The sequence below is a fragment of the Catharus ustulatus genome, chromosome 1, assembly GCF_009819885.2.
Source record: "Catharus ustulatus isolate bCatUst1 chromosome 1, bCatUst1.pri.v2, whole genome shotgun sequence".
NCBI lineage: Eukaryota > Metazoa > Chordata > Aves > Passeriformes > Turdidae > Catharus > Catharus ustulatus.
In genome coordinates, this window is record NC_046221.1 from 46,869,143 (window position 1) to 46,892,598 (window position 23,456).

General features: G+C 43.0%; 1 protein-coding gene across 1 annotated transcript; it reads right to left on the bottom strand.

The window, feature by feature from the left end:
• Positions 1–888: 888 nt before the first annotated feature.
• CTNNB1 (catenin beta 1) lies at positions 889–21,889 on the bottom strand. The gene is made up of 16 exons (XM_033056304.2): positions 21,610–21,889; positions 9,204–9,264; positions 8,577–8,804; positions 8,184–8,437; positions 7,855–8,093; positions 7,571–7,772; positions 7,093–7,237; positions 6,510–6,613; positions 6,086–6,424; positions 5,674–5,832; positions 4,640–4,759; positions 4,338–4,488; positions 4,131–4,252; positions 2,934–2,994; positions 1,958–2,178; positions 889–1,665 (listed from the first exon to the last, which is right to left on the bottom strand). Exons 2-15 carry the CDS (start codon positions 9,214–9,216, stop codon positions 1,970–1,972), a joined length of 2,346 nt encoding a protein of 781 aa, XP_032912195.1. The 5' UTR covers positions 9,217–9,264; positions 21,610–21,889; the 3' UTR covers positions 889–1,665; positions 1,958–1,969.
• Between the last annotated feature and the right edge of the window lie 1,567 nt (positions 21,890–23,456).

The window sequence follows — 23,456 nt, forward strand, 5'->3', positions numbered from 1 at the left end:
CAAGCAAACAGGTAAACAGATTTCACCTTGTGTGTCTCACAGGAAGTGTCTACTTATATTCAAATACCAGGATCTTTTATAGCTTAACAGCTGGAGTTACTAGAAACAGGGAAGAGTTAGGTGCTGGCCATTATTTAGCTGGTATAGCATTTCACAGTAAAAGTCGAGTAGCCAAGTGTGGTTGAGAAGAACAAAGCTGAATTCCTTGTGCAACCCCAAGGGGAAGCAGGCTGGTGTGGCTCCTTTCAGCTCTCAGTATTTTGAGTGAAGAGCCTCTGCAGCCAAGGCCTGCTGTGATCTGCTGGCAAACTGCTGCCTGCAGTGGAAGTGCCTAGGAGTGCTGCTCCCACAGAGCTGGTGACAGCTGCATGGTGCACATGTGCAGTCTGAAGCTGAGCCGGCAGTCTCAGACCCACTTTGTCCCCCTGCAGTCACACAGGTGCTGCCTCACGGGAAGCCAGTTACAGACAGATCTCGTCTAACACAGTAGCTGAACACTGAGGACACCTGAAAAGGGCTTTAAACCAGCTGAGAGCTTGTGGGCAAAGCATCCTTCACTGACCTCTGAGGGGAACTGAGGCAAGAGGCTGTTCATCCTTTGTGAGGCCAAGAGAGCTGTGGGGCTGGCAGGCCTGGCACAAAGTGGAGTTGCCTCTCATCTGGCTAGACCTGGCCCATGCTGAGGAACCTGACAAAGCAGAGCAGGGGCAGACTGGTGCCTTGGAGGACTGCAGCAGAAAACCTCCAGGCTATGAAGGGTAACTATGCCAGAGTAGGATCAAAGAAGTAAATTATTCTTGGCTCCCTCCACTGAAGTGATTGTGCAAGTCCAGGACTATTTCTTAACACACAAATATACTTCGTAATTTGAAATAATCTGACACAGAATGAATTAAAAGTTTACTTTAATTTTGAACCATTTTATAACTGCATTTTTCTCATGAAGCATCTGTATCACAGCAGGCTACAATAACTTGGGATAAAAGGCAACTGGTAAACTGTCCAATACAAGATTCCAAATAAACAGTTCTTACTGGCCCCTACCCAGACATATCCCAGATAAAGTTTTTGATCAAAAACATGAAATAGATCCACCTGCTTATTTTAAGCATATTAAAAAGGAAACTAATTGGACCATTTCTATTTGTCTAGTTTTTTTATACAAAAAGGCTACACAATGTTACACTTTATTCAGAATACAGTTAGAGCGATTATGAATTAGTGTTCTACACCTTTACTCAATCCTTAAAAATTAGAAACTGCTGTAGCATATTCACTATAACTTAATACTACGAGAGACTTTAAAAAAAAAAACTAACGACAATTACTGCAAAAAGAAAGGCTACTTCCAAAGCAAGCAAGGTCAGTACCATTACAGAGATTTAAAAAAAATAATAAATTTTTAACAAGCAAGGCTAGGGTTTGATAAATTCCATCTTGCAATTCATTCTTGTGCATTCTTCGTTTCTTGAATCACTCCCAAAATCCATTTGTATTATTACTCCTCGACCAAAAAGGACCAGAACAAAAAGTTTACTTCAATTGTTCCCATAGGAAACTCAGCTTGGTTAGTGTGTCAGGCACTTTCTGAGATACTAGCCCACCCCTCGAGCCCTCTCAGCAACTCTACAGGCCAATCAATGCAAGTTCACTCAGATGATACAGCTGCAAAAAGAAAAAAACACAGGTGTCAGTGCTCCCGAGTTGTTAAGGGCTGTTATAACACATAAAGACTGCATGAAGCTGGTGCACAAGACATTACAGTTAATTACTTCCACACTTCACAGCAGAAGTCAGTTTGGAGTGTGCTCATTGTGTGTTTCCAGAGCATTTATTCATTATTCTGGCACACTGGGACCCAATCGAGCCAATCCCTCCCTACCAACCAAGTCCTCTGTCCAGTCAGCTGTTTTTCTCTTTTTGTTTTGTTTTTAAATTCAAGGTTGGAGCTTCTTACCTAAAGGATGATTTACAGGTCAGTATCGAACCAGGCCAACTGATTACTGTCACCTGGAGGCAGCCCATCCATAAGGTCCTGGGCATGGCCAAGATCTGGCAGACCATCAACTGGGTAGTCAGCACCAGGGTGGTGGCCACCCATTTCATGTTCCATCATAGGGTCCATACCCAAGGCATCCTGACCGTATCCGCCAGAGTGGAAAGAACGGTAGCTAGGATCTAAGAAAGTTAAAGGTGGCAGAGGGAAAAAAAGCATAATGTTAACAGATGTTAGATGCAACAGAAGCTGCAAGTATCAGTGTGTGAGGAGATGGTGTAGCCATCTAATTGTTTTCTAGTTCAGCCAAGTTCATCACAATCTGGTGCCTGCCCTTAACGGCTATTCCATTGTTCAGAACAGCCTTCCAGTAGGATTCTGCAGACAAAGCACACTGCAGTCAGAAGCACAAGCAGATTCCAGCCAAGCCATTAGTCTGCACAATCAACAGTACTAAAATTCAACAATACTGCAGCAAAACCAGGCTCCAAGACTGTAGACTTGCTTCTGAAAGGCTAGTCAAAAATAGCTCAGAATCCTTAGGGATAGGCTTGCGTTCAAATCTATAGACACTTACAAACTAACACATTCAATACCAGCTTTGTTGTTTTAAAGAAAAACTGCGCTATTGGAATTGTCAAGTCCATTTGTAAGGAATGGAAAAGATTTCTGGAAACAACAGCTCAGCAGGAGGTGTTCCCACAGGACTCAGACAAGAGACACCAGTTTTGCATGTTCATACAGCTCCCATTTCAGGGCTGCCAGTGGTGTTGCAGAAACTGGTTATTTGAACTGGCAGTTCCCCATCTGCCTGTCAGTTTGCAGTACCTTGCTGAAGAGTAAATTCACTCTTCACTCATTTGCAGTTCTCCTTTAAAATCTATGACTTGACTTCATCCAATTAAAAGTTTAGTCAAGGGGAACAGAAGACACATACCATCTGGGCGGTATCCAAGAGGCTCTCCCTGGGCACCAATATCCAGTCCAAGATCTGCTGTCTGTGTACACAAAGAATTACAGAACCGTTTTAACATCAGGTCTTTTGGCAGCACCAGTAATTCCGAGTTTAGAAAGTTGTGAAGCTTGCCCCAAGTCTCTTTGAAGAACTCCTGTGCAGTGAGCACTGCAGTCAACATGGAAAGCCTTTTAACCTAAGTATCTGCATCCAGCATGTAATAACCAGATCTAGGAATCCACAGATCACTAGAAGAAGGTTCTGTCTGGGAGTGAAAAAGATGGGGTAGGTCTAGGAACACTCCTCTGGTACACCTGTCCAGATCCTGCAAATCAGATATTCCCAAGCCAGCAATAGAGCTTTTAAGAGTTCTGAAGGAACTTCTCCCATTTGTTCAATTACAGCAGTAATTGCCTGCCTGCAGAGCAATTGCCTAACTCCAATCTCAGTGATACTTCATGTTATCTTTTCCCCCATGCATTTTTGTAGTAGATACAGATTTTAGGAAAACAGAAAACTACGCACTGAAACAGTACAAATTAAAGGCTACTGCCCCTTATGTAGTATATACATACAATACAAGACAAGCTAGGCTCCTGAATCTTAAGAATTTGTGAGAAGACAAAGAATGAGTGAAGCCTTCTTAGTATCCCATGCAAACAGATTGACTTCGGTCTCAAATCACTTTGTAGTCCATTAAAAATGAAAAAAGGCATGTGAAATCTCAGTTCTCAGGACAAGTTGCATTCCCAGCCCAAGATTACTAATCCTGCATTGTTGGCTTGACAGAAGCTTAGGATATGTTTTATATTTATGCTTCCCTCATATCACTCATGTTTCTATTTTTGCATCCAGAGTTCATTAGGTTTTGACAAGCAATACAGAAAAGTACAAAACTCTTGTATATACAGCTTTGCACACTAGCAAGTATTATGAGCATTACACACTTCAGCAGCAGCAGCAAAAAACAGACTCCTCCTCTCTGCCAGGGAAAAAGCAGCTTGAAGGCTGCTTACCAAAGGTTCACTGCACTTGAACATGGAGAGAGAGTAAAGAAGGTACAGCCACCACACAGCTGTGTAAAGCTGTATCACTGATGGCATCTACACTGGTGAAAGGAGGGAGGACATAAAAGTGAACTCTCCCCAGGGAACTGTTAACACAGGTCACAGAACTCACCTCGTTCCAAGCCATTGGCTCAGTCCGGAACAGAGAGCTTGTCAACTCAACCGAAAGTCGCTTCTTATAGTCCTGTGGTTTGTCCTCAGACATTCTGAACAGCACAGCAGCTGCATAGGTTGCTGCCGAAAGAGTGATTTTAGTAGAGGTCAAGGCTTCTATCAACTCTTCTAACACAAGCATGAAACCAATCTTAAGTTCACTTACCAACACCCTCATTCCTAGAATGAAGCAGCTCTGTTAAAGGAGCAGTTGCACCTTCAGCTTCGATTGCTTCAGCTGCCTCCTTGTCTTGAGCCAGTTCACAAAGTACACCAGCAGCTACTCTCTGGATATTCTCGATGGGAGAGTACAACAACTGCAACCGAAACACAAGGGTTCTTTAGCTTTTCCACTTGAAACAAGCTCTTCAGCACACTGAGACTTAGCAATTCTATCTAGGAAGTGCAAGAGCTATTTTACTTCTTTTCCTAATATGTACTGTAGTGCTGTCTTGAGCTCTCACTTACCTGCACAAATAGTGGAATGGTATTTAGACCCCTGATTACGATTCGATTATGAACATCTCGTGCAAGAATGTGCAGGGCTCCAGTGCAGCCCTCGACAATTTCTTCCATACGCACACCCTCCTAGTTAGGGAGAGAAAAGGCATTTTTGAATTTGAGATATTGTACGCTCTCTTGTTAAGTGACTGTCAAAAAGCCAATCAGCAGTTTCAACTAATCAACCAAACTCATCCCCCCTGCACTTAACCCCTTCCCCTATGTGCTGGCCTTCAAACTTAGCATCCCTGCTAGGAGTCAATCCAGTTTACCCACCCAAATTCAGTACATGAAGCATCCCAGTGGAATGCCTCAGTAGCTTTTATTATGAACTTCCCCTCTGAAAACACCTTCTCTTTTTCTACAACCTGGATTAGCCTGGCAGTTACTTAAGCTGGGAACAGCAGTTACCAGTAACAAAGAGATCCCTTCCTGCCTCTGCATGAATTAAACTACACACCTGTATTACTAGATGCTGCTTCCATTTGCTGTACTAAGCAAACCCTCCTTTGTTAATGTGTTTGACAGGATAAAAACAATCAAATTGAGACTGATCTTGTCACACTGACCTGGAACCCAAAGAGGTGTCAAGTACCAAGCCTGCACAACTTCTCAGTACTCTACAGCTATAAGAGCCCTTGCAAATATGCAATAAGCTGTGATAGCATTCTTAAACCCATTCTTCTGAGGAGGAGGGACTTCCCGTTTCTTGGTAGACAACTACTTGTCTTGCCAGAGTGGGCAGTACCAGAATTTCTGTGAGCTTTAACACTCAGAATTAAATGCACAAGAGGTTACTAAAATAAAAACCATGATTTTGGCATTCTGATTTAAGAAAAATCTCATGTCTGCCAAGACAGAGCAATCAGCACATATAGAACAATGTGAACTAGAGCAACTAAGCAACAGTTCTTTAGCCCAAGCACTACACGGTTGAGATGCACTGACAAACAAGGAGCTGGAGAGAACTTTGAGATGCAGTGTCAGGGGAGGGCACTCACCACAAACTGCTGTTGTGTCCCGCCCATGGAAGTGCGTCTCTGGGTATCCTGGTGTGCTCTAACCAGCAACTGCACTAGCCTTGGAATAGCACCTTGCTCACGCAGCGGGGCATGGTTTGCAGGACACAGAGCCAGGTTGCGGATCAAGCCAACAGTAGCCTGCGGGTAAGGAACGGGGGGGGAATGAAAGAGCAGAATGGGTGTGCTTGCTGTTGGTGACTATTTCTGTTAATCAGTTCATCTCAAAATGTTTAAAAGAGAAAACACTAAGTTGCTCAACTGAAGCAGCTTCTCCATCAGACAAATTGTATCCCCAATGCCTTGGAAACAAAGTATTTTTCACTTTTAAAGTTACATTTTAAAAAGCATCAGTTTTCAGTTTCAGCTCTGAGGGCTTTTAGCCATTATTTACCTTGATCAAAGGCCAGTGTGAGGGTGGGTGCAACAGCTTTACCACCACTGGAAGTCCATAATGGAGACGAACTGCGTTTTGAGCCATCTCTGCTTCTTGGTGTCTGCTGGTGAGGTGACGGAGTGCACAAATCGCAGGTTCTGTGATATCTTCCCTGTCTCCAGCCCGGAGAACTGTGCGCACAAGAGCCTCAATGCCACCAACCTGGCACACCATCATCTTGTTCTTGTAATTGTTGCAGGTAAGGTTAGAAAGGATGCCAGCAGCACAAGTCACAACATTAATATCATCTGATCCTAAAAGCTGAACTAGAGTTCCTAGAAGGCCTTCCATGCCCTCCTGCAAAAAAAGAGGGAATAAAAAGTTTAGTCTTCTTTTCCACTACATTGACTTTTGCTCTTGATCCCTCAGATGAGCCCTTTACCTGCTTTGTTGCAGCATCTGATAGATTCCTCAGCGTCCAGAGACAGTTCTGGACAAGTCGCTGGCTTGGATCTGTGAGGTGAAGCCCCAAAGCTTGCATCCCACCTGGAAAACGGTACAGATTTGACACCATTACTCAGACATAACATCATATTCTGATGCTCACCTTGTGAGCAGTCAGGTCCTTCCTTGACATCTGAGTGCAAAATCTCACATGCTTTTGGATCCTTCTTGTTGTTAATATCACAATATGGTTGGGCCCTAGCCCTTCTTCATACAGGAAAATAACAGCTCTCTGAAAGTCCCTGTGTGACACTGGGCCTTTTAAATGTGTGCAGATTCTCGAGGATGTATCCTAACAACACTCAGTCACTTACACCACCCAGTTAACAGCACAGTGGAGTTACATATAATAGCCCCCCTTTTATACTTCTGTATACACTAAAGGCCTCCAAACTTGGCTATGGACTTAAGGACCAACTCAAGTTCATTGTCTGATGCTGGCAGTTTCTGTTCTTGGTGGAACGAACTGAGCCCAAAGCAATATGTAGATTTTAAAGTTAGTATGTGTACAGTGTACTTACCAGCCTCAACAATAGCAGGTTTGTTGCTGGAGCAGACTGACAACACCTTCAGCACCCTACTTGTGGTCCACAGTAGTTTCTCATAAGTATAGGTCCTCATTATGTTTACTAAAGCCTGGGGTCCGCCACTTGCCAGAATAATCAGCTGAAAGACAGGAAAAATATTTGTCTGTCACTTCCTACACATGTCAGCAGGTAGTAAACATTGCTGGCTTACACCCCTCATGGTTACAGTTCCCTAAAAAACCATTCCCACCTGCTTATGTGAACTGTAAGTTTTACAGTCTCACTATAAGCACAGTGGCATTTCTGCATGACAATTCCTGTGTCCCTCCCCTCTTGCATGGTCATGACTGACTGGCAAAAGCCAGTGGCATGTGGATGAAGATTCAGAGTCAGGAAGTCAGTACACAAGAACTGTCAGGCCATTCCTCACAAGCTTGCTCATTTTAACTACTTCAGCACCAGAGGCACCTACCTTACTTTCTTGATTGCCATATGCTAAAATCTGAAGGCAGTCTGTTGTGATGGCCAAGAATTTGACATTTGTCTTGTTGAGCAAGGCCACCATTTTCTGCAGCCCACCAGCAAGACGAACAGCCATCTTGGCTCCTTCCTGATGTAACAGGAGATTGTGAAGAGTTGTAATGGCATAGAATAGCACAGAGTCCACTGGCGACCTAAAGAAGGGAAAATCCTCATGAATACCTACTCCTAGCAGGGCCAACTACAAAACAAGTGCTGCCTCAGTAGTGCACCTACCCCAGCATTTTAACCAAAGCAGGGATGCCTCCTGATTTGAAGATTGCCAACAAGCCTTCACGGTGATGTGAGAGGTTGTGTAGTGTCCCTGCAGTACACCGGGCTGTCTCCACGTCATTTGTATTTTGCATGGTACGTACGATGGCAGACACCATCTGAGGAGATCTCATAATGGCGTGGCGAGAGGCTTCCTTTTTGGACAGCTGATGAACCATAACTGCAGCCTTGTTCACCACCACCTAATACAAGTGTTTGAGTAAAGCTTTTAGTTTTAAGGTCATTGAAGGTGCACCAAAAGCAAGCTTTACCCAGGCAAAGAAAATACTTACCTGGTCCTCATCATTCAACAGTTTGGTCAGTTCTGGGATTGCACGAGTTGCAAGTTCAGCATCATCTTGGTAGTTTATCAAATTAACAACAGCATGTTTTAACATCTGGGATGGCTCAGCCAGGCGTTGCACATTAGTTGGATGAGCTGCATCAAACTGCGTGGATGGGATTTGCATTCCTTCATCCAGGGTTTCAGGGAACATAGCTGCACGCACCCTCTGAGCTCTAGTCATTGCATACTGGCCATCAATATCTGAAAACAAGGCAAGTCATAATGACCTCAAACTAGGAATAAACAGCTCATCATCCAGATTGGCAGTAATTGAGTAGTTAGGTTTCTGTATGGTTAAACTGCTTGTCCAAGCAAGCCGGCGTAAGAGAAAAGGCCTTACCCGCAACTTGCTCCTGGGTGAAGGACTGAGAGAATCCCTGCTCCCACTCGTACAGCACTTGGGTTGTGTCCACATCTTCTTCTTCAGGATTTCCCTTGCCACTCAAGGAGGGAGCAGTTGTTGTGGCACCAGAATGGATACCAGAGTCCAGATATGATTGCTGCTGCCAATGACTGACTGCTGCTTTTCTGTCTGGTTCCATTGCCATATCCAGCTCCATCAAGTCAGCTGTAAGAAATCATTGGTGAACAATTAAGTTTAGTTCAATTACTCCAGCATGTATTAATCCTACAAGAGATGACAGAGATTTGAAATTAAAATAAGCTATTATAAACAACTTCTTCAATCCAGCATTGCAAGTGAGCAGCAACTTTAAACTGAGGCTTTATGTTGAACCAATGCAGACATGTAAACCTGAGGAACATGCAGGACAATCATTGCTATTGTGGTGGCCCTGACCTTACAACAAACTTAACAAACTTGTGTGAAGGTTTGATTTCCAGTGTAAGGTATTAATTACTGTAATAGAGCAGATCTTATTCAATCTAAGTGACTTTGAAAAGTTAAAAAGAGAGGGATAAGGAGTCTTCTAGATTCTAGTAACAGAAATCGTAATGCAGTATGTACCTTGAGTTGCCATGTTCTTTGTTATGCTCCCAGAATTTTTTCTTGCACCCTTTCAGAGATCCTAAAAAAGAGCAAGGTTAGAACTTACTAAACACTAATCAGAGCTGGTAAGACAGGATTTCACACTGGAATTGCAGAGTAAGACTTGGCACATCTTGCCATTTCATTACCACAGTAAGTATACTCAAATGCTAATTAGCAAACCCCCATGGACAGACATGCAAAAGAGCACAATGTATCACTCAGACTTCTTCTGTCAGGTTATGCCTAAGATATTCTCTTAGACCTGCAAGAGAACAAGAATTGAAGACTGACTGCGATGGAGCTATTTTTTACTCCTCTGTCTTTGCATAAGATGAAGCCCAGACATTAAATTCCAGAGTTTGGACATGCCTCAAAGACAATGGCTAAATGGGAGACTTCCTCATTTCTCTCAAAGATAAACTACTTAGAAGATACTAGAAAAACTGTCTGATACAGGCTACAACATGAATTTTCATGGAGAAAACTAAAATGACCACATAAGACAAGCTGCACAAAGACTACCTAAAGAGTTACAACTGCACCTCCTCCCCTTCCCGTGCCATAAAAATAAAAGTTTCTTTGTACAAAAAATTTTTCCTTGAAGTAAAAACTAAAAATTTATCCAGCCTTATTTAAAAAAAACCAAAACTGTCCTTCAGTTTCACACATATTGAGTCACCAAACTCACTTTTGTTTTTTTTTGCAAAGAAAGCAAGATAATTGGGGGCAAGAAGGCAGAAATATTATCAAATGCCTTACCTAAATTTTCAGTATGCATTTCCATTTTATATCACCAAGCAGTTTGGAAGTATTTGTATCATAAATCTGTACCTGACTCTTCACTAACCCAGAAAGAGCAATTCGAGGCTACAGCTCCACAATGGGTCACTTTCATTTCATTTGCTCCCCTTCCCCCAAAATTCCCACACTGTTTCTAGCACAGACCCAGAGCTGGTGACAGCCTACTCTGGGAGCCAGCCAAGCAGAAACATTTGTGGTAGCTTGAGCAGGGAGCAAAACCATCTCTTGCAGCAATCAGCTTTCACTGTGCTGTTAGATGTTAGAGCTATGCTGATCAAAACATTCCTGCACAATGAAGTAAAGGCAATACACTAATCCCTGAAAAGACAGGTCTGCAGTGCTGCGTCAGGAGAACTAAGTCCACCTGATGTTGGGTTTGTGTAAAGACACATTTCCCAGTATAAGAGTTTCTTTCAGGACCACCTTTTTGAAAATCATAATTAAACAGAGGGCAGGCCTGCGCTTTTAAAAATCTCACTGGATAGGTGAGACAAACTTGTATTTCACTGACTCTGAGCCAGCTGCAAGATACTCCAGCAGCTGCCAAGCAATCTTATTGCTTGGCTGTACAAATGCCAGTGCTGTTTGTCCTGACTCCGCATTACCACGACTTTTGGCAGCAACCCTTCCCTGGCTCTTTTAAAACGGACATTAGATCTGCATCTGCAGCAGATAAACAGCATTAAGCCGATATAAGACATTACACAACATACAATAAGCATCCTGCTGTGCAGCCGGAAACTCTAAACTGGTCCTTCTCCACAGCCTGGAAAAGACTGGCCAACTCAGAGTCTGCTCTTGACAGTAGGCATGGAGGATACACTAAAAGCAGAGACAATTTTTCCAGTCCCTTACCCATAGATTCTCCCAACATGCTGTTAGGAGTTTGAGTAATAGTGGAAAGGGGAAAGAAAAACATAAGGCACACTGTCAGTTCACCATTGATTAAAATATTCTGATGAGAACCTGAATTGAGAAAACGCCTATACAAAAGCTAGACAGCTCTTTGCAGGTCTTCTGCATTACTTTGTGAGTTCCATTAACATCTTCCAAACAGAAAGAAGGGAGGAGCACTAACATAAAATTTGTATGTTTGCTCCCTATAGACCTCAATCCATGTCAGATGTGACACTTCCAATATAAAACTTGGCACGTTCTACCTGCTATATGAAATTTTCAATATGCTTAGCACAAAAAAAGATTTATTTCTACCATAAACTTTCCCGTCTCCTCCCATAGGACTGTGCTAAAAAGAGGATTACCAAACTGGTTTTGAAGTTGACTGGTTCATCTACCACTGTGTTAAGACCAGTGACTATGCTTCGAGACATTTACTACCATCTGAGATTTCCAAATGCAATAAGGAGTTTGTGAAGAACATTTATAGTTTTCTCCACTGTTTAATTCTGCATCAATGAAGGCAACTGGCTTACAGCACCTGCACTCTGAAATTGCTGTAGCCTGAAGAGACCAGAAGAGCAGCTCTACCATTAGGTAAAATCCAACAGACCACAGCAGCACTGATCCAAAATAACACTGATGAACAAATACAAAACAGCAATGAAGAATATTAAGGGTACGTACACAAACACATTACCAGTCAGACATTCAGTCTTCGGAATGCTGACCCTTGATCAGCCTGCTAGCTGCATCTGCAAGTTCCAACACCCTGATCTGCATTTCACACATCTGTAGCCCCCAGCAATTCCTGCTTTTTTATTATTATTTAGATGGGAAATTGGTCTTAATCATAAAAGTTCAAACCAACTGCCATACAAAAGTAGCTGGGGTTTGGTTTTAGGTTTTCTGCACTTGAACATTCTGCCATCTTTTCCTTCATATTATTTTCTAATGTTACAAAGGGATAAACTGAGTGCAGGCAAGCTGCTGACTGGTTGTCACTCTCAAGGTTAACCAACACACAAAGGCAGCGACACAACCAGGCTGGGTAGAAACATTTATGCTGCTCATTTTCTTGACAAACAGATCTCAACCATCAGGAAGAGACAGAAAGCCTCAGTATACTTTACAAACTTCAGCATGGCTGCAAAGCTTTGCAATTTTTGAAGGCTAGCAGGCACTCAGAAGTGGGAATTCTGATAAATATTATGTTTCACAGTTCACATGAACATACTGCTAGGAGTTTATGGGACTCAACTCTTCTCAAAAAGCTCCTCCTGCCCCCTGAGACTAGCCACATGCTTAGCAAGCACCATTAGCTTTGGGTTTAAATGAAGGTTGGGGTTTTTTAGACTACATATTAAACAACTTATGCAAAGAGCAATTCAAGTTCTCATACTAGGCTGTATTACATAGCATCTGCTAGCTTAGAAGGCACAAATTTCAAATTCCAACAAGACAATTCAATTTTCTTATTTTCAAAAGGAATGAAAGAAGTATTAGGCATTATTTCTGAGAATGTTTTTATTAGATACTAATTTCTGATTCTGGGGAATAATTAGGCATATGCCAAAAAGTCAACAAGCCTACAGTAATTCTGAAATCTGAATAATTCTCTTCTTTAAGATTGACTCAAATTACACCTGAATGATCTGATAAGCAGTTCCCTCCCCACCCCGCCACTTTTATAAAGCATGTCAGAGTGTGCAAGTTTGCCATAAATCCTTTGTTTGAGAGCAATATGCTACTAAAGGTGTTACTGAAAGCATCCTTTGGGTCTGATTTTATAACTTGTCTTAGCTGCTTGCCAATTATGTTACCTGTGTATCTGCTTTACAAAAATCCATAGCCAAAACATGCAGGCAACAGCAGTTCTACAGCTAGTAACACTGGAGAGCACTCATTTCTCTGACCCAAGTCTTTATATTTCAGTTCTTAATGTAGCAGAAGCTTCCTAATTAACCTTAGTTTTCAAGTTGGGAATTTGAAAAATACATCCAATGAAGGAATAATAAAAAAAAACCAACAAAACAATGCTTTTGATTTTTCTCCTGGAAGTTGTTAGCCTATTTTCTAGAAAACAAAATGTGGGGGATGAGGAATCATCCAAGTAAGACAATAGTGACAGTGGAAACATCAGGAAAAAAGCTTCCAAGGTATAAAGGCACTTTTGGCAGGAGTGGCTGAACTGTCTCTTAATTTTTGGTCTAGCTTAAGCCCCAGATACAAACACTCTTGCAACAGACAGACCTATTTCTACTGATCTTACTCTTATGAAGACATTATCCAAACTGTTGTAAACTTCTAATTATTCCTTTTTCCAAATGCGGTCTAAATTCTCTCTTCCCGTATCCACGTGCAGGTTCTAAAGAAAACTGAGAATTTTTATCTGACTTTATTAAGCTTTGGTAAAAGTACCTTTTGGAGGTCCTTCATGTACCAACCAGATGCTTCTATAAGATTGGTAAAAAGTCCTGGAAGGAGAGTTTTGGTGTTGTGTGTCAGGAATGTTAGAAGCTTGTGGTAGGAATGACATTGTTCATTTTTTGCAAAGAATGTGAACTCAGAATATACTTTATTTGAAAATAGGTACAGAATGTGCTTGAATTTCACTCTGAAGACTTCATTTTTAAAAGATTTTTCTTGTACAAATACCACAGAGGATTACAAACAGCAGTTTTCTTGAAATACTTTTCGTTATCAGTACGCAAATACTGAAGACCATTCCCATATTCTGCCTTGAATAGTAGCATTTCCTCCGCCACCTTTTCCCCTCTAAAAAAAAATAGCCATATACAATGAGAGCAGATTTTTTTTGTAGTTACATGTAAGTATTAGAAGGTCTTGACTACTGGGAAATTAGTCACCCACCAATACTGACTTCTGCACACCAGTGTTTTAAGGACTTGAATGGACAGAAGCTATTACAAAACTCATTGCAGAGTGGCTCTTAAATCATGGTTATGCACTTTAAATAATCATATTAAAAAAAGCAATGCACCACTTGGATATTTTTAGAGACAGAGAAATTAAGGTGTACTTTATTATCAGTACTAGGAACCAGAGTATAAAACTTCATGTGTTTTATATGCATGTGGGGCTCCTTCTGCTTTTAACAGGGCGATTTTTAATACCATGTAAAAATGTCTTCAGGTGGCTTATGACAAGACACCTTAATCTAGTGGAGGAAACTTACACAGTATGCAATATCAAAAGGAAACAAGTCAAACTAAGCAGTCTTTTTCCTCTAAAAGGAAAAAAACCAAAAAAAACCAAAAAACTATAGGCTTTCAAAGCTTTAAAACTTCTCTACCTTTTTGGGGGGAGTTACATGGTAAAAACATTCATCTATAGCCTTCACTACTGCTTCAGAAGAAGTGCCATGGCAAGAGATGAAGCAGTATTACTATACTTAATTGTTGTGCCAAGATGTAGCAACTTGAACTATTTCAGAAGTTCCACTGAAAACTAAGAGCTACCAGTAATCTTGACCTGAATGCCACAGCATGTGCCCACACTGAAATCTTACTGATCCTGAACTGCAACTGAACAAACTCATTTATAAACTACACCTTGTGGCAAAGTTGCTCTGGTCATTTCTTTAAGTAACATTTGTTAGTTAGCATCATTCCCTCTAACCACTAAGCTATTCTTGCTTAGTGAAGTGCTTCTCTCCAGTGATAAACTCAGTATCCTGTATAATCCATCCAGGTCAAATTTATCCAAGCAGGAATGCTTCAGACAACACATTCTACTGATGCCCGCACAAAGTTAGAAGATGCCTTGCAAACAGTAATACGTTCTAGCTTAGATTTAGCTAATTAGATCATAATAGATTTGACTCTAAACCAAAAATATGCAATAGTGTTAAAATGGTCTTTAAATTCTCTTATTAAAACTGAAAGTCTAAGGTTTGTTTTTCTCAACAAACTTCAGGAAATTAAGAAATCTGATTATCTACTTTACTAACCTCAAGGGTTAAAAGGTTCCAATTTCTAAGCCTTCAATATCCTTAAGAAATGCTGGAAGAGGCAAAAAACTAGCTCAGAAAATCCACAGATTTGAAGTGGGAGAGGGGTGCAGATCTACCAATGCTCACTGCAAGTCACCTCTATTTCAGCCACTCTGCTTCACTGCTTCATTTCCAGTTCATTATTTCCTTTTTCCTTCAGGCATCCCAGACTGCTTTTACATCAATTGCACTGGCTTCTCAGGCTTTGTCTTCTGCCTTAGAAATTATCTAACAAAATCCTTTCTGTAACAAAGGTAGAAAAACCTCCCTACACTAGTTTTTGTAAGGGTTTTTTTAAAATAAGAGTTCACATCAAGCCACACACAAAATAACGTGCTGCCTCTTTATTTTCAGTTAGGTCAGCAATCTAAGACCAAGAGTACAGTTTCTATTCGCGTGCCCATTGGCTAAAGCAAACAACACAAATATTTCTTTCTTGCTAGACTTCTCCAAGTTGATTACAATTGCTAGGTGGAACTGAAATGCAAGCAGTCTGGTAGCCTCGACTAGACTTAAAACAGTGGGTAAGTGGTATTTAAAAAGAAAGTATATTCGTCAAAAAAAATGTCTAGTGAAGGAAAGACTTAGGGTACAAGTTCCAAAAAACTCAAGGCTTGTTTTGGAGTCAATACAGTCTTAAGCAGATGTGATAGAAGAGGGAAAGGGTCCACAAGAACTTTACAACAGCTGTAAAGTTCCAGTCTGCCAGACTTCACTTCTGGAGCACCACAGAGTGTTCTGATATGATAGGCCATTCACCTGTTTTACCTTTCCCTTTCTCCTAAAAGAGGAAGCAGGCTAGTAAGGAATCGTATCTCCTACCCAGTTTGCAATGTTCAACAACTCCAAAATTTCAAGTGCACTTGAGACTGTAGCAGAAGTGTAGCAAGAGCCACACTCGGTTTTGCTCGCCTCAAGCACAGAAATCCACCCCAAACGTGGGTAGATTTAATCAATCGCTGAAGAGCAACTTTGCACAACTAACAGTTCAGGTAACAAAAGGTATCAGAAGTGAAGGTGGGAGATTTCACTGGCAGATGGGATTTTAGAGAAATATTGGTAGAATTACAGACTGACAGGACACACATATGTCTAAATGGACTTAGCAGTAGTCACCTACCACCATAATTTCTTATCAGCAGTCCCCTACAAAATTTTGCTTGATGCTGGAGGCACATGGCTCAGCATCCTATGCAATGTAAAGAAAGCATCTCTTCATATAGTCACATACTCCTACTTAAAATCATACTTATACTGCAGGAGCCGAAATGTCACAGCACTGGATCTTGTCAGTTCAGAAATTAAGTGTTTGAATTCACAGCACAGTTATTTTGCCCTTTACCTAGAGAACAGTCAGGAGTTACAAGAGGTCTGTCAACCCAATCCTTTACATTCAAAATCATGGGGAACAGCTTTAACAGGTCTGCAAACAAAACACTATGTCCTAGGTATTTGTCCTTTCTAGAAAGTTCTGGTTGTTTCTAAGGGCTATGAGTAGCAGCTGTGTTCAAATTGACAAATACCAGGTCACATTTAAAAGTAATGATTTAAGAGAGCTTTTCATCAGCAAGTATACCACAGCACTAGCAAAAACTTTCACTTTATTAGTTAGCAAAATAGACCTCAAGCACCTAAGTACCCTCCTGACTGTCCACAATGGGAGCTGATGATAATCTTAGATGATATGATGGGAAAACTGCTTCAAATATAACTCTGGTGTTATAATATATCCAACTTGAGAATAAAAATAATGTACTTCCTTACATAATGTACATATCAATCCCCCAACAGCAGTTTGTAGCTCAGTATTAAAGGACTGGTATGACCGTTTCAAGTTTATGAACTTGCATTAAGTCATAACAAGATTATCAACCCAATTACTCTTGTGTCTCAATTATTTTGACCAACTAAGAACCAGCATCACCAACAAGTAAAGTTACTAAGTCACTTCTGTTTAGCAATGTATTTGGGATCTTTGGGTCACTGGCACACATTTCCTACTAGGGCTTTGTGCAGTATTCACTAAGTTTGAGAATCCTCATGGCCAGTCAAAACACTGAGAGCAGTTTTACTATCACAGTTTAGACAATTCCCGCCTTTTATTTCCAGGACACAGATTATCTACATTATGCATACTACTCCCATCTTCTTTGGTTAGGGATGAGCCAGTGTTTCTATCCAAGGTTTAATCTGCCAGCAGGACTCATCTAATAAATACACAGTGGTTTACAGCTTTTGGCCCATGTGCCCATACTTATCACTAAGATGACTGTAGTAGAAAGATGGCAGTAGGCAGGATCAAAATTCCTTCTTTAGTCTCATCTACTCACATGCAAAAAAAAAAAAAGTTGCCATTGTGACCCTTTAGAGGCAATCTATGATAATTCAGACAAATACCCCACATTTCATTTAACATTCAAACTTCAGGAGCAAAACCACTGCCAGCCTTCAAGTTCCCCTGCCCACACAGTTTTGTGTATCAAAAAGACAATGGTTCTGCAGTCATTTAACACAATCGTGCATCACTAACAACAGACACTGTTACAGAAACACCTTTCTGGCCTGTTTGTGCATAACTTGAAATACTCATTTCCACACCAATACAGGAACAACTTAGTAAACTATTTCTCTTCCAAAAGAGGAAGCACTTACCCATAATCCAATTTCTTCTTAGACTGCAACCACACAGTCAACCCTGAACTTGGATGTTAAACATTAATCTCCATGGTTTAAGAAACCAGAGTGATTAGGTGTAATTACACTGACAAAATACTTATGAATCTGAAGTGGCTGTCTGCTTGTCTGTCAGAAAAACTCTGTATTTACAATAAGGCACACCAACACTCCAAAAAGGACTGTTTAAACAACAAACATTCTAATGAAGTCCGACACTAAGAGATATTTCTTCAACTCACTCTTAATTAAGGCAAACGGACAAGGCAGCTGCATTTAGCAGCACCTTTAGGATGTTAAGATTTCTGGCCACTGGAGGGCACCTGAATTGCTGCCAGGACAATACAGAACTACTTGCTACAGTTGCTGCAGAGTTGGCAAACTTCTCCAATTTATACAATTCTATTTAGCGCAGTAAGTCAGTCCAGAAACGCTGGTTCCAGCAAATACACATACAGCGCACATGAGGCATTTGCCAACTCCAGCAAAATCCAGCTAGCTCATACTGTTTTTTAAATGCAGCAACATAGAATACAAGAGTAACTCTTCCACATCAGTCCTCAAAGCTCCAGAGTTAATTTAGTATTAACAGAGAAAGCACTTCACTTCTGCAATACCAATCCAGCCAATGTACATTGTTTCCTCAAGTCGACTTGGAATATGAACAGAAAGTTCTGCTGTAAAGTAACATGCACACCCATACTTCCCAAGGTAACAAAAGCACAGGAAAAGTTTGCTTTCACATCAGAGTTAACAGACTCATGAGGTCATGCCGAGCTACAGGTATATTCCACCTGCTCACCTCATCTACATTTTGTTCCACACAGACAGAAATGCCAGAATTAGACTTCCATTAGTTCTCCACCCTTGCACTTGAAGTTACCTGTCAGTGAAGAAAGAAAAGCACAAAACCCCAAAAACTGAAACAACTTTTCTGGCTCTTTGCTTCTTGTGAGAGGCAGCACAGCTACACAGTGCCAGTAGAGTTTAACACATAACCCTCCTGGGCTAAAGTCTGACCTCAGACTACAGCAAGTTTTACCTTAGAATCAAGTGCCAGAAATGGATATTAAATGTTAACCACTGTCAGGCTGCCTTATGTCGGCAAGTCCTGCCAATTCAATAGGTGCTTGACTGGAAAATCAGAACTACTGGCCCACCAGGAAAATAATTTTATCTAGAGACAAGAAGAGGCACACAATACTTACTGTCAAGGAGTTTGCTATTTCTAGGTTCCCACCCAGTCAGCCAGCAAGGCACTGGGCTCAGAGCTTGCAAGTGCACATTCTGAGGACACAGGAACAAGTCACAGTTTCTCTCAGGTTTTATTAGCCTTGTGGAATACGATGTTCAAGATAAGTAAGGTCAGTCCTGATTTTCCTGCCGTGGTACGCAGGCTACCACAGTGACAGAACAAGTCTTGCTGAAGGCAACTGCATGATCACCACAACCCCTGCATTACCAGTTTAACTATGAATTAACGCAAGTGATTTTGATTACTGTTGCATTTGCACACTAGTCTGCCTACTAGACAATGCTCTACAGCAACATCCTTCTCCACGAGTTTCAGACTGCACATTTACACCTCAGTTTCTGAGACAGAAGTCTCCAACAGCTGTGTTTCTTGTTCCATTCTTTCTCCTTCCCTTTCTACCCCTGAAAACACTACAAAATCAGAACAGCACTACTACTAACCTCTTGCCTTACCATCCCCAAGACTTCAAGATTAACTCTTCAGAACACAGTATTTCGGGATGCCAATTCAGATGTAGCATCATGACAGATGGGCATATGATTCAGAAAAAAATCATTATGTCTGAAGGGCAACCAGGTTTCACAGCCAAGGTTTGGTAAGCCAGTTACTGACACACCACAGTCAGAGCAAAATGCTGCTGTCCAGAGTAGACATACACCATGCAAAAACCCCAGCCTATTTATAGCTTAGGAAAAAAAAAAGGAAGTTTGGGTTGATAAGGCTGTAACACAGCATTTGAAGAACTGATTTTTCCAATCAAGCTTTACTTTGTATTAAATCCTTGCTCCCGGAAGCTATCATGTATGGCACTGTCCTTTCCAACATGGTGTTTTTACTTATTTCTCCCCTAGATCTTCTGAAATGATCAGCCATACAGGCCAAAGTGAACATTCCTGTGGATATCAGTTTATACTTCAACAGAAAATACCTGAACTAACAAATGAGCAAATGACATTTCTTCAGAACAACCTCCGAACACTGAGACACTCAGTACGATTTTGTACTGAACAGCTGAATTTAGAGAGCCTCAAACTATTGCCTGAACACCTAAGCAGCCTCATTTGCAACAGTACCAGCCATTAGACAAACGCACAGTAGTCACATACCTGCAGCTGTCAGCACCTTTTTATCAAAAGTGCAAGAGCAACATTAGGTTGCTGGACTGTTAGATACTGAAATTCACATTATAACTTGGACCAAATACACACTAGCAAGTTTTGCTGCTTAGGCTTTTTTTTGGAGCCTTGCAGTCGTACCTTTTTGTCACTGAGAAACAAAATTATAACTGGGAAGTTGCTGTCTGGTGTGTCTGAACTTAAGAGTCAAGAAAACCCCGACACTCTTTCAGCTAGTTTCCATGTCTTCGCCTTTACTGTAGTCTCAGCATATAAAGATCCTGTTTTACTAAAACCCCTCCTTGATTTCCGTCCCTCGACCTCAGCATACCAGCCCAGCCTCTTTCCATTCACCACTTGCATACTTTGGGGGATGGGAGGACCACAGATGTCTGGAATATACAGAGTGTTAGAACAATGGCTGCTCCATGAGAAAGAGATCAAGAAGTAGCTGATTGCAAAGATCAACACTGCTATTCCTAAAGTCACAAGTAAGTTGCCCGCGGTACCTTCACACAGTCTGTTCTTTCTTTCCAGAAAAAATAATCTTCAGAGAAGGTTTCTGAGATACAAAAAAAAAACCAAAAAAACAACCAAACAAAAAAACTGCCCAGCGTCTTACATCGAGTTTTAACTAGGGAAGAATTCATGTTTTTGCTAAATTTAAGAAACCTTGCTGCTCTAGGAGCAGCTAATCATGCACAATAAACTAGGCTTTGTTAAAAAAACAAACAACTAAACTAAAAACAAGCAACAAAACAACAAACCACAAAACAACACACCTGGAAACCCTGTTCCTAGAGAAATGAGTGCCCTAGATAGCTCTGGGAGTAACCGCAAGTTGATCCCCACACCTCAGGAACGCTTTACTTTGCGAGGCTGGAGCCGCCGTGGTCCCCCCATCCAGCCACGGGAAGCAGCGGGCGCTTCCCCTCGCGGCGGGAGAGCCCTCACACCGCCCGCAGTCCCAGTCATTCCCTACAGCACCCTGCTAAGGTGGGTGTTAAAAAAAACTTAAATTTGCCCCCAGCCCCGGGGAAGGTGCATTTTGGTGACACCCAGAAGCAGCAGCATAACCTCTCCAGCAAATATGCAATGCCACTAAGTCCCAAATCCCACAAGGCAACAGATTAGTTATCTCCCGCTGACTGCAGTGACCGTGATTAATTATATTCGGTGCAAATAAACCCGTACCCTGCTGTCTTCCCCCTTCTATCACCAAACGAGATTTGCAGCTCACCGGCTGCACCCTAAGAAAGGAGGGGGAGGAACTTTAAAAATAATAATTAAAAAGGGTCATTAAAGTACTCCGGGCTCTGCTGCAAACGAGAGGGACTCGCCTTTTCCTGCAGACCAGAGCAGCCACCCCCTCGCCCCAGGACGAGCTTCCCAAGAGACACCTCGGGAGCTGCAGCTGCCGCTCCTGCAGCCACGCAGCTGTCCGGACCTCCCAAAAACAAGAGCCCTCTCTCTCTTCCTTTCCTGCCCCCCCACCTCTCTCCCACCCCCGCTCCCCCCCTCCCCCAGTCCCGTCCTCTCCCCCCGGGCACACCCTGGACCCCCTCACGGCCGCGGGTGCCTGGCCTGGGTTTGCCCCAAGTTCCCGCCGGAGAAAGCTGCACTAACGTTGGAGGAAGGGAAGAGCGCAGGGTTCCCCCGGGCTCCGGCGGCGGCTGCTGCTGCTCGGCCGATCCCGGTCTGGTCCGTCTTTCTTTCTTTCTTTCCCTCCTCGTCTCCCTGCCTCCGCCGCCTCCTCCTCCTCCTCGCTCACGGCGGTGGCCCCGCCACTGGCTCCCGAGTGGCGACTGTACGGGGCGATGGTGTTTGTGTCCCCCAAGCGCCGCCGCCGCTGCTCCCACTGCAAAACCGAGCGAGAGGCTTAAAATGGCGTCGCTCACAAGGAGGTTCTTATAGAGAGCGGCGGACCCGGCTGTGTATCCTGCCGCCGCGGCCGGGCCCCGCGCGCGGCATTCCATAGGCGCCCGGCGCCCAGGCCAGCCAGAGGGAGGAGGAGAAATAGTGCCTGGCTCCCAGGGCGGAGGGAGACAGAGAGCGGAGAATCGACACTAGAGGGGGAAGGCCGGGCCGGGCCGGGCCGGGCCGGGCCAGGCTGAGCTGGGCTGGGCAGGGCAGGGCAGGGTAGGGTAGGGTAGGGTAGAGTAGGGTAGGGCTGGCCGGGGCAGGGCGAGTACGACGGAGATACCTTACACCGGAGGTGGGAAGGAAGGACCCGAGTTCCCAGCTCGGGAACGAAGTTGCTGCTGCCCTAAGGAGTGTAGGGGCGACGGGGGAAGGGATGCGACTGAGGGGATCAGCGCGGGGTCCCACTTTGGGAAGGGAAGCGGGGGGAGTGGGGGACAAAAGGCAATTGTGACTCTCTCTGCTACTCCCTTCCCCCTTCCCGTTTAATTTGGAGTTTCGTTGCCTGGGTTTTTTTGTTTTGGTTTGGTTTTTTTGTTTGGTTGGGTTTTTTTGTTTTTTTTTTTTAAAGCACGGCACCAACTGTAGCGAAACTCCGTCCTCCCAAACGCCCGCGTCGCCAAGTCCGAGAGACGCTCGGGCTGCTGTGGAAAATCGGCGCTGAGATGGGGCGGCCGCCGAGCCCGACCCGGGGCTCATCCCGCAGCCCAGGAAGGTGGCGGCGGGCCCCGCTCACGTCGGCGGAAACGCGCTCCCGCTCTGCCCTTGTAAATATTTGTCAGGAAGCAGTTTCCAAAGAAAGTATTTCGTTATGCAATTTTTTTTTTTTTTCAATGGGAGCAGCGAACTTCCCTCCCTCCCCACCCCCCCGCCAACACCTCCTCCTCCCCGCCCGCCCCTCGCTTCTTTAGCGAGTCGTAAAAAACAGGAAAATACCAATTGCACAAGGTTTTTTCGCGGCGTGTGAAGGCACGTCCGTGGCGGCCTCTTCTCTGCGTGCTCGGGCTTGCATAGCAGAATGTTTTACAGACTTTTTGCGTGCGCCGTCTTGCACTGGCAAAGTCTGTGTTTAACATACCAGGAGGGAAAAATGCATTCACACCTCCCTCCACAGGAAACAAGGACCGTATATACCAACGTGGCTATGGAAAACATCCGTGGCCAGCGAAAGATGTATATTATTTTGTTCCCCTCGCACTATAAATTTGCTTTGATAGGAGCTAATGTGGGAGATCGAATTCTTGTTTTGCTTCTTGCAGCCTCTCGTTCCCCACCCGCCTCCAGTTTCTGCAGTTCTTGCAACGGGGAAAAGTGCGGTTCACAGAGGGTCTACCTTTATGCGTGTTTTTTCCCACTGATAATCCTGTTTTAAACAGGCTCTAAGTTTCCACTTAGGAAGTTGCACTTAAAGATTTGGTTTTTTCCCCGTTGATTTATTCCTCACATGTAGTGTTAGACTAAAGGAACTTTCACAGTGCTGCTTGATTTTCACATAAGCTGCTTTCTTTTGAATTTGTAGCTTTTCAAAGCAGGATATTTCTCCTGGGCTGGGA

Coding starts and splice junctions, on each gene's coding strand:
- CTNNB1 (XM_033056304.2), bottom strand. Junction 6,614..7,092: donor ACCTGCTATTGTTGAGGCTG/GTAAGTACACTG, acceptor ACCGTTTTCCAG/GTGGGATGCAAGCTTTGGGG. Junction 4,489..4,639: donor CCATTCCACTATTTGTGCAG/GTAAGTGAGAGC, acceptor TTTCGGTTGCAG/TTGTTGTACTCTCCCATCGA.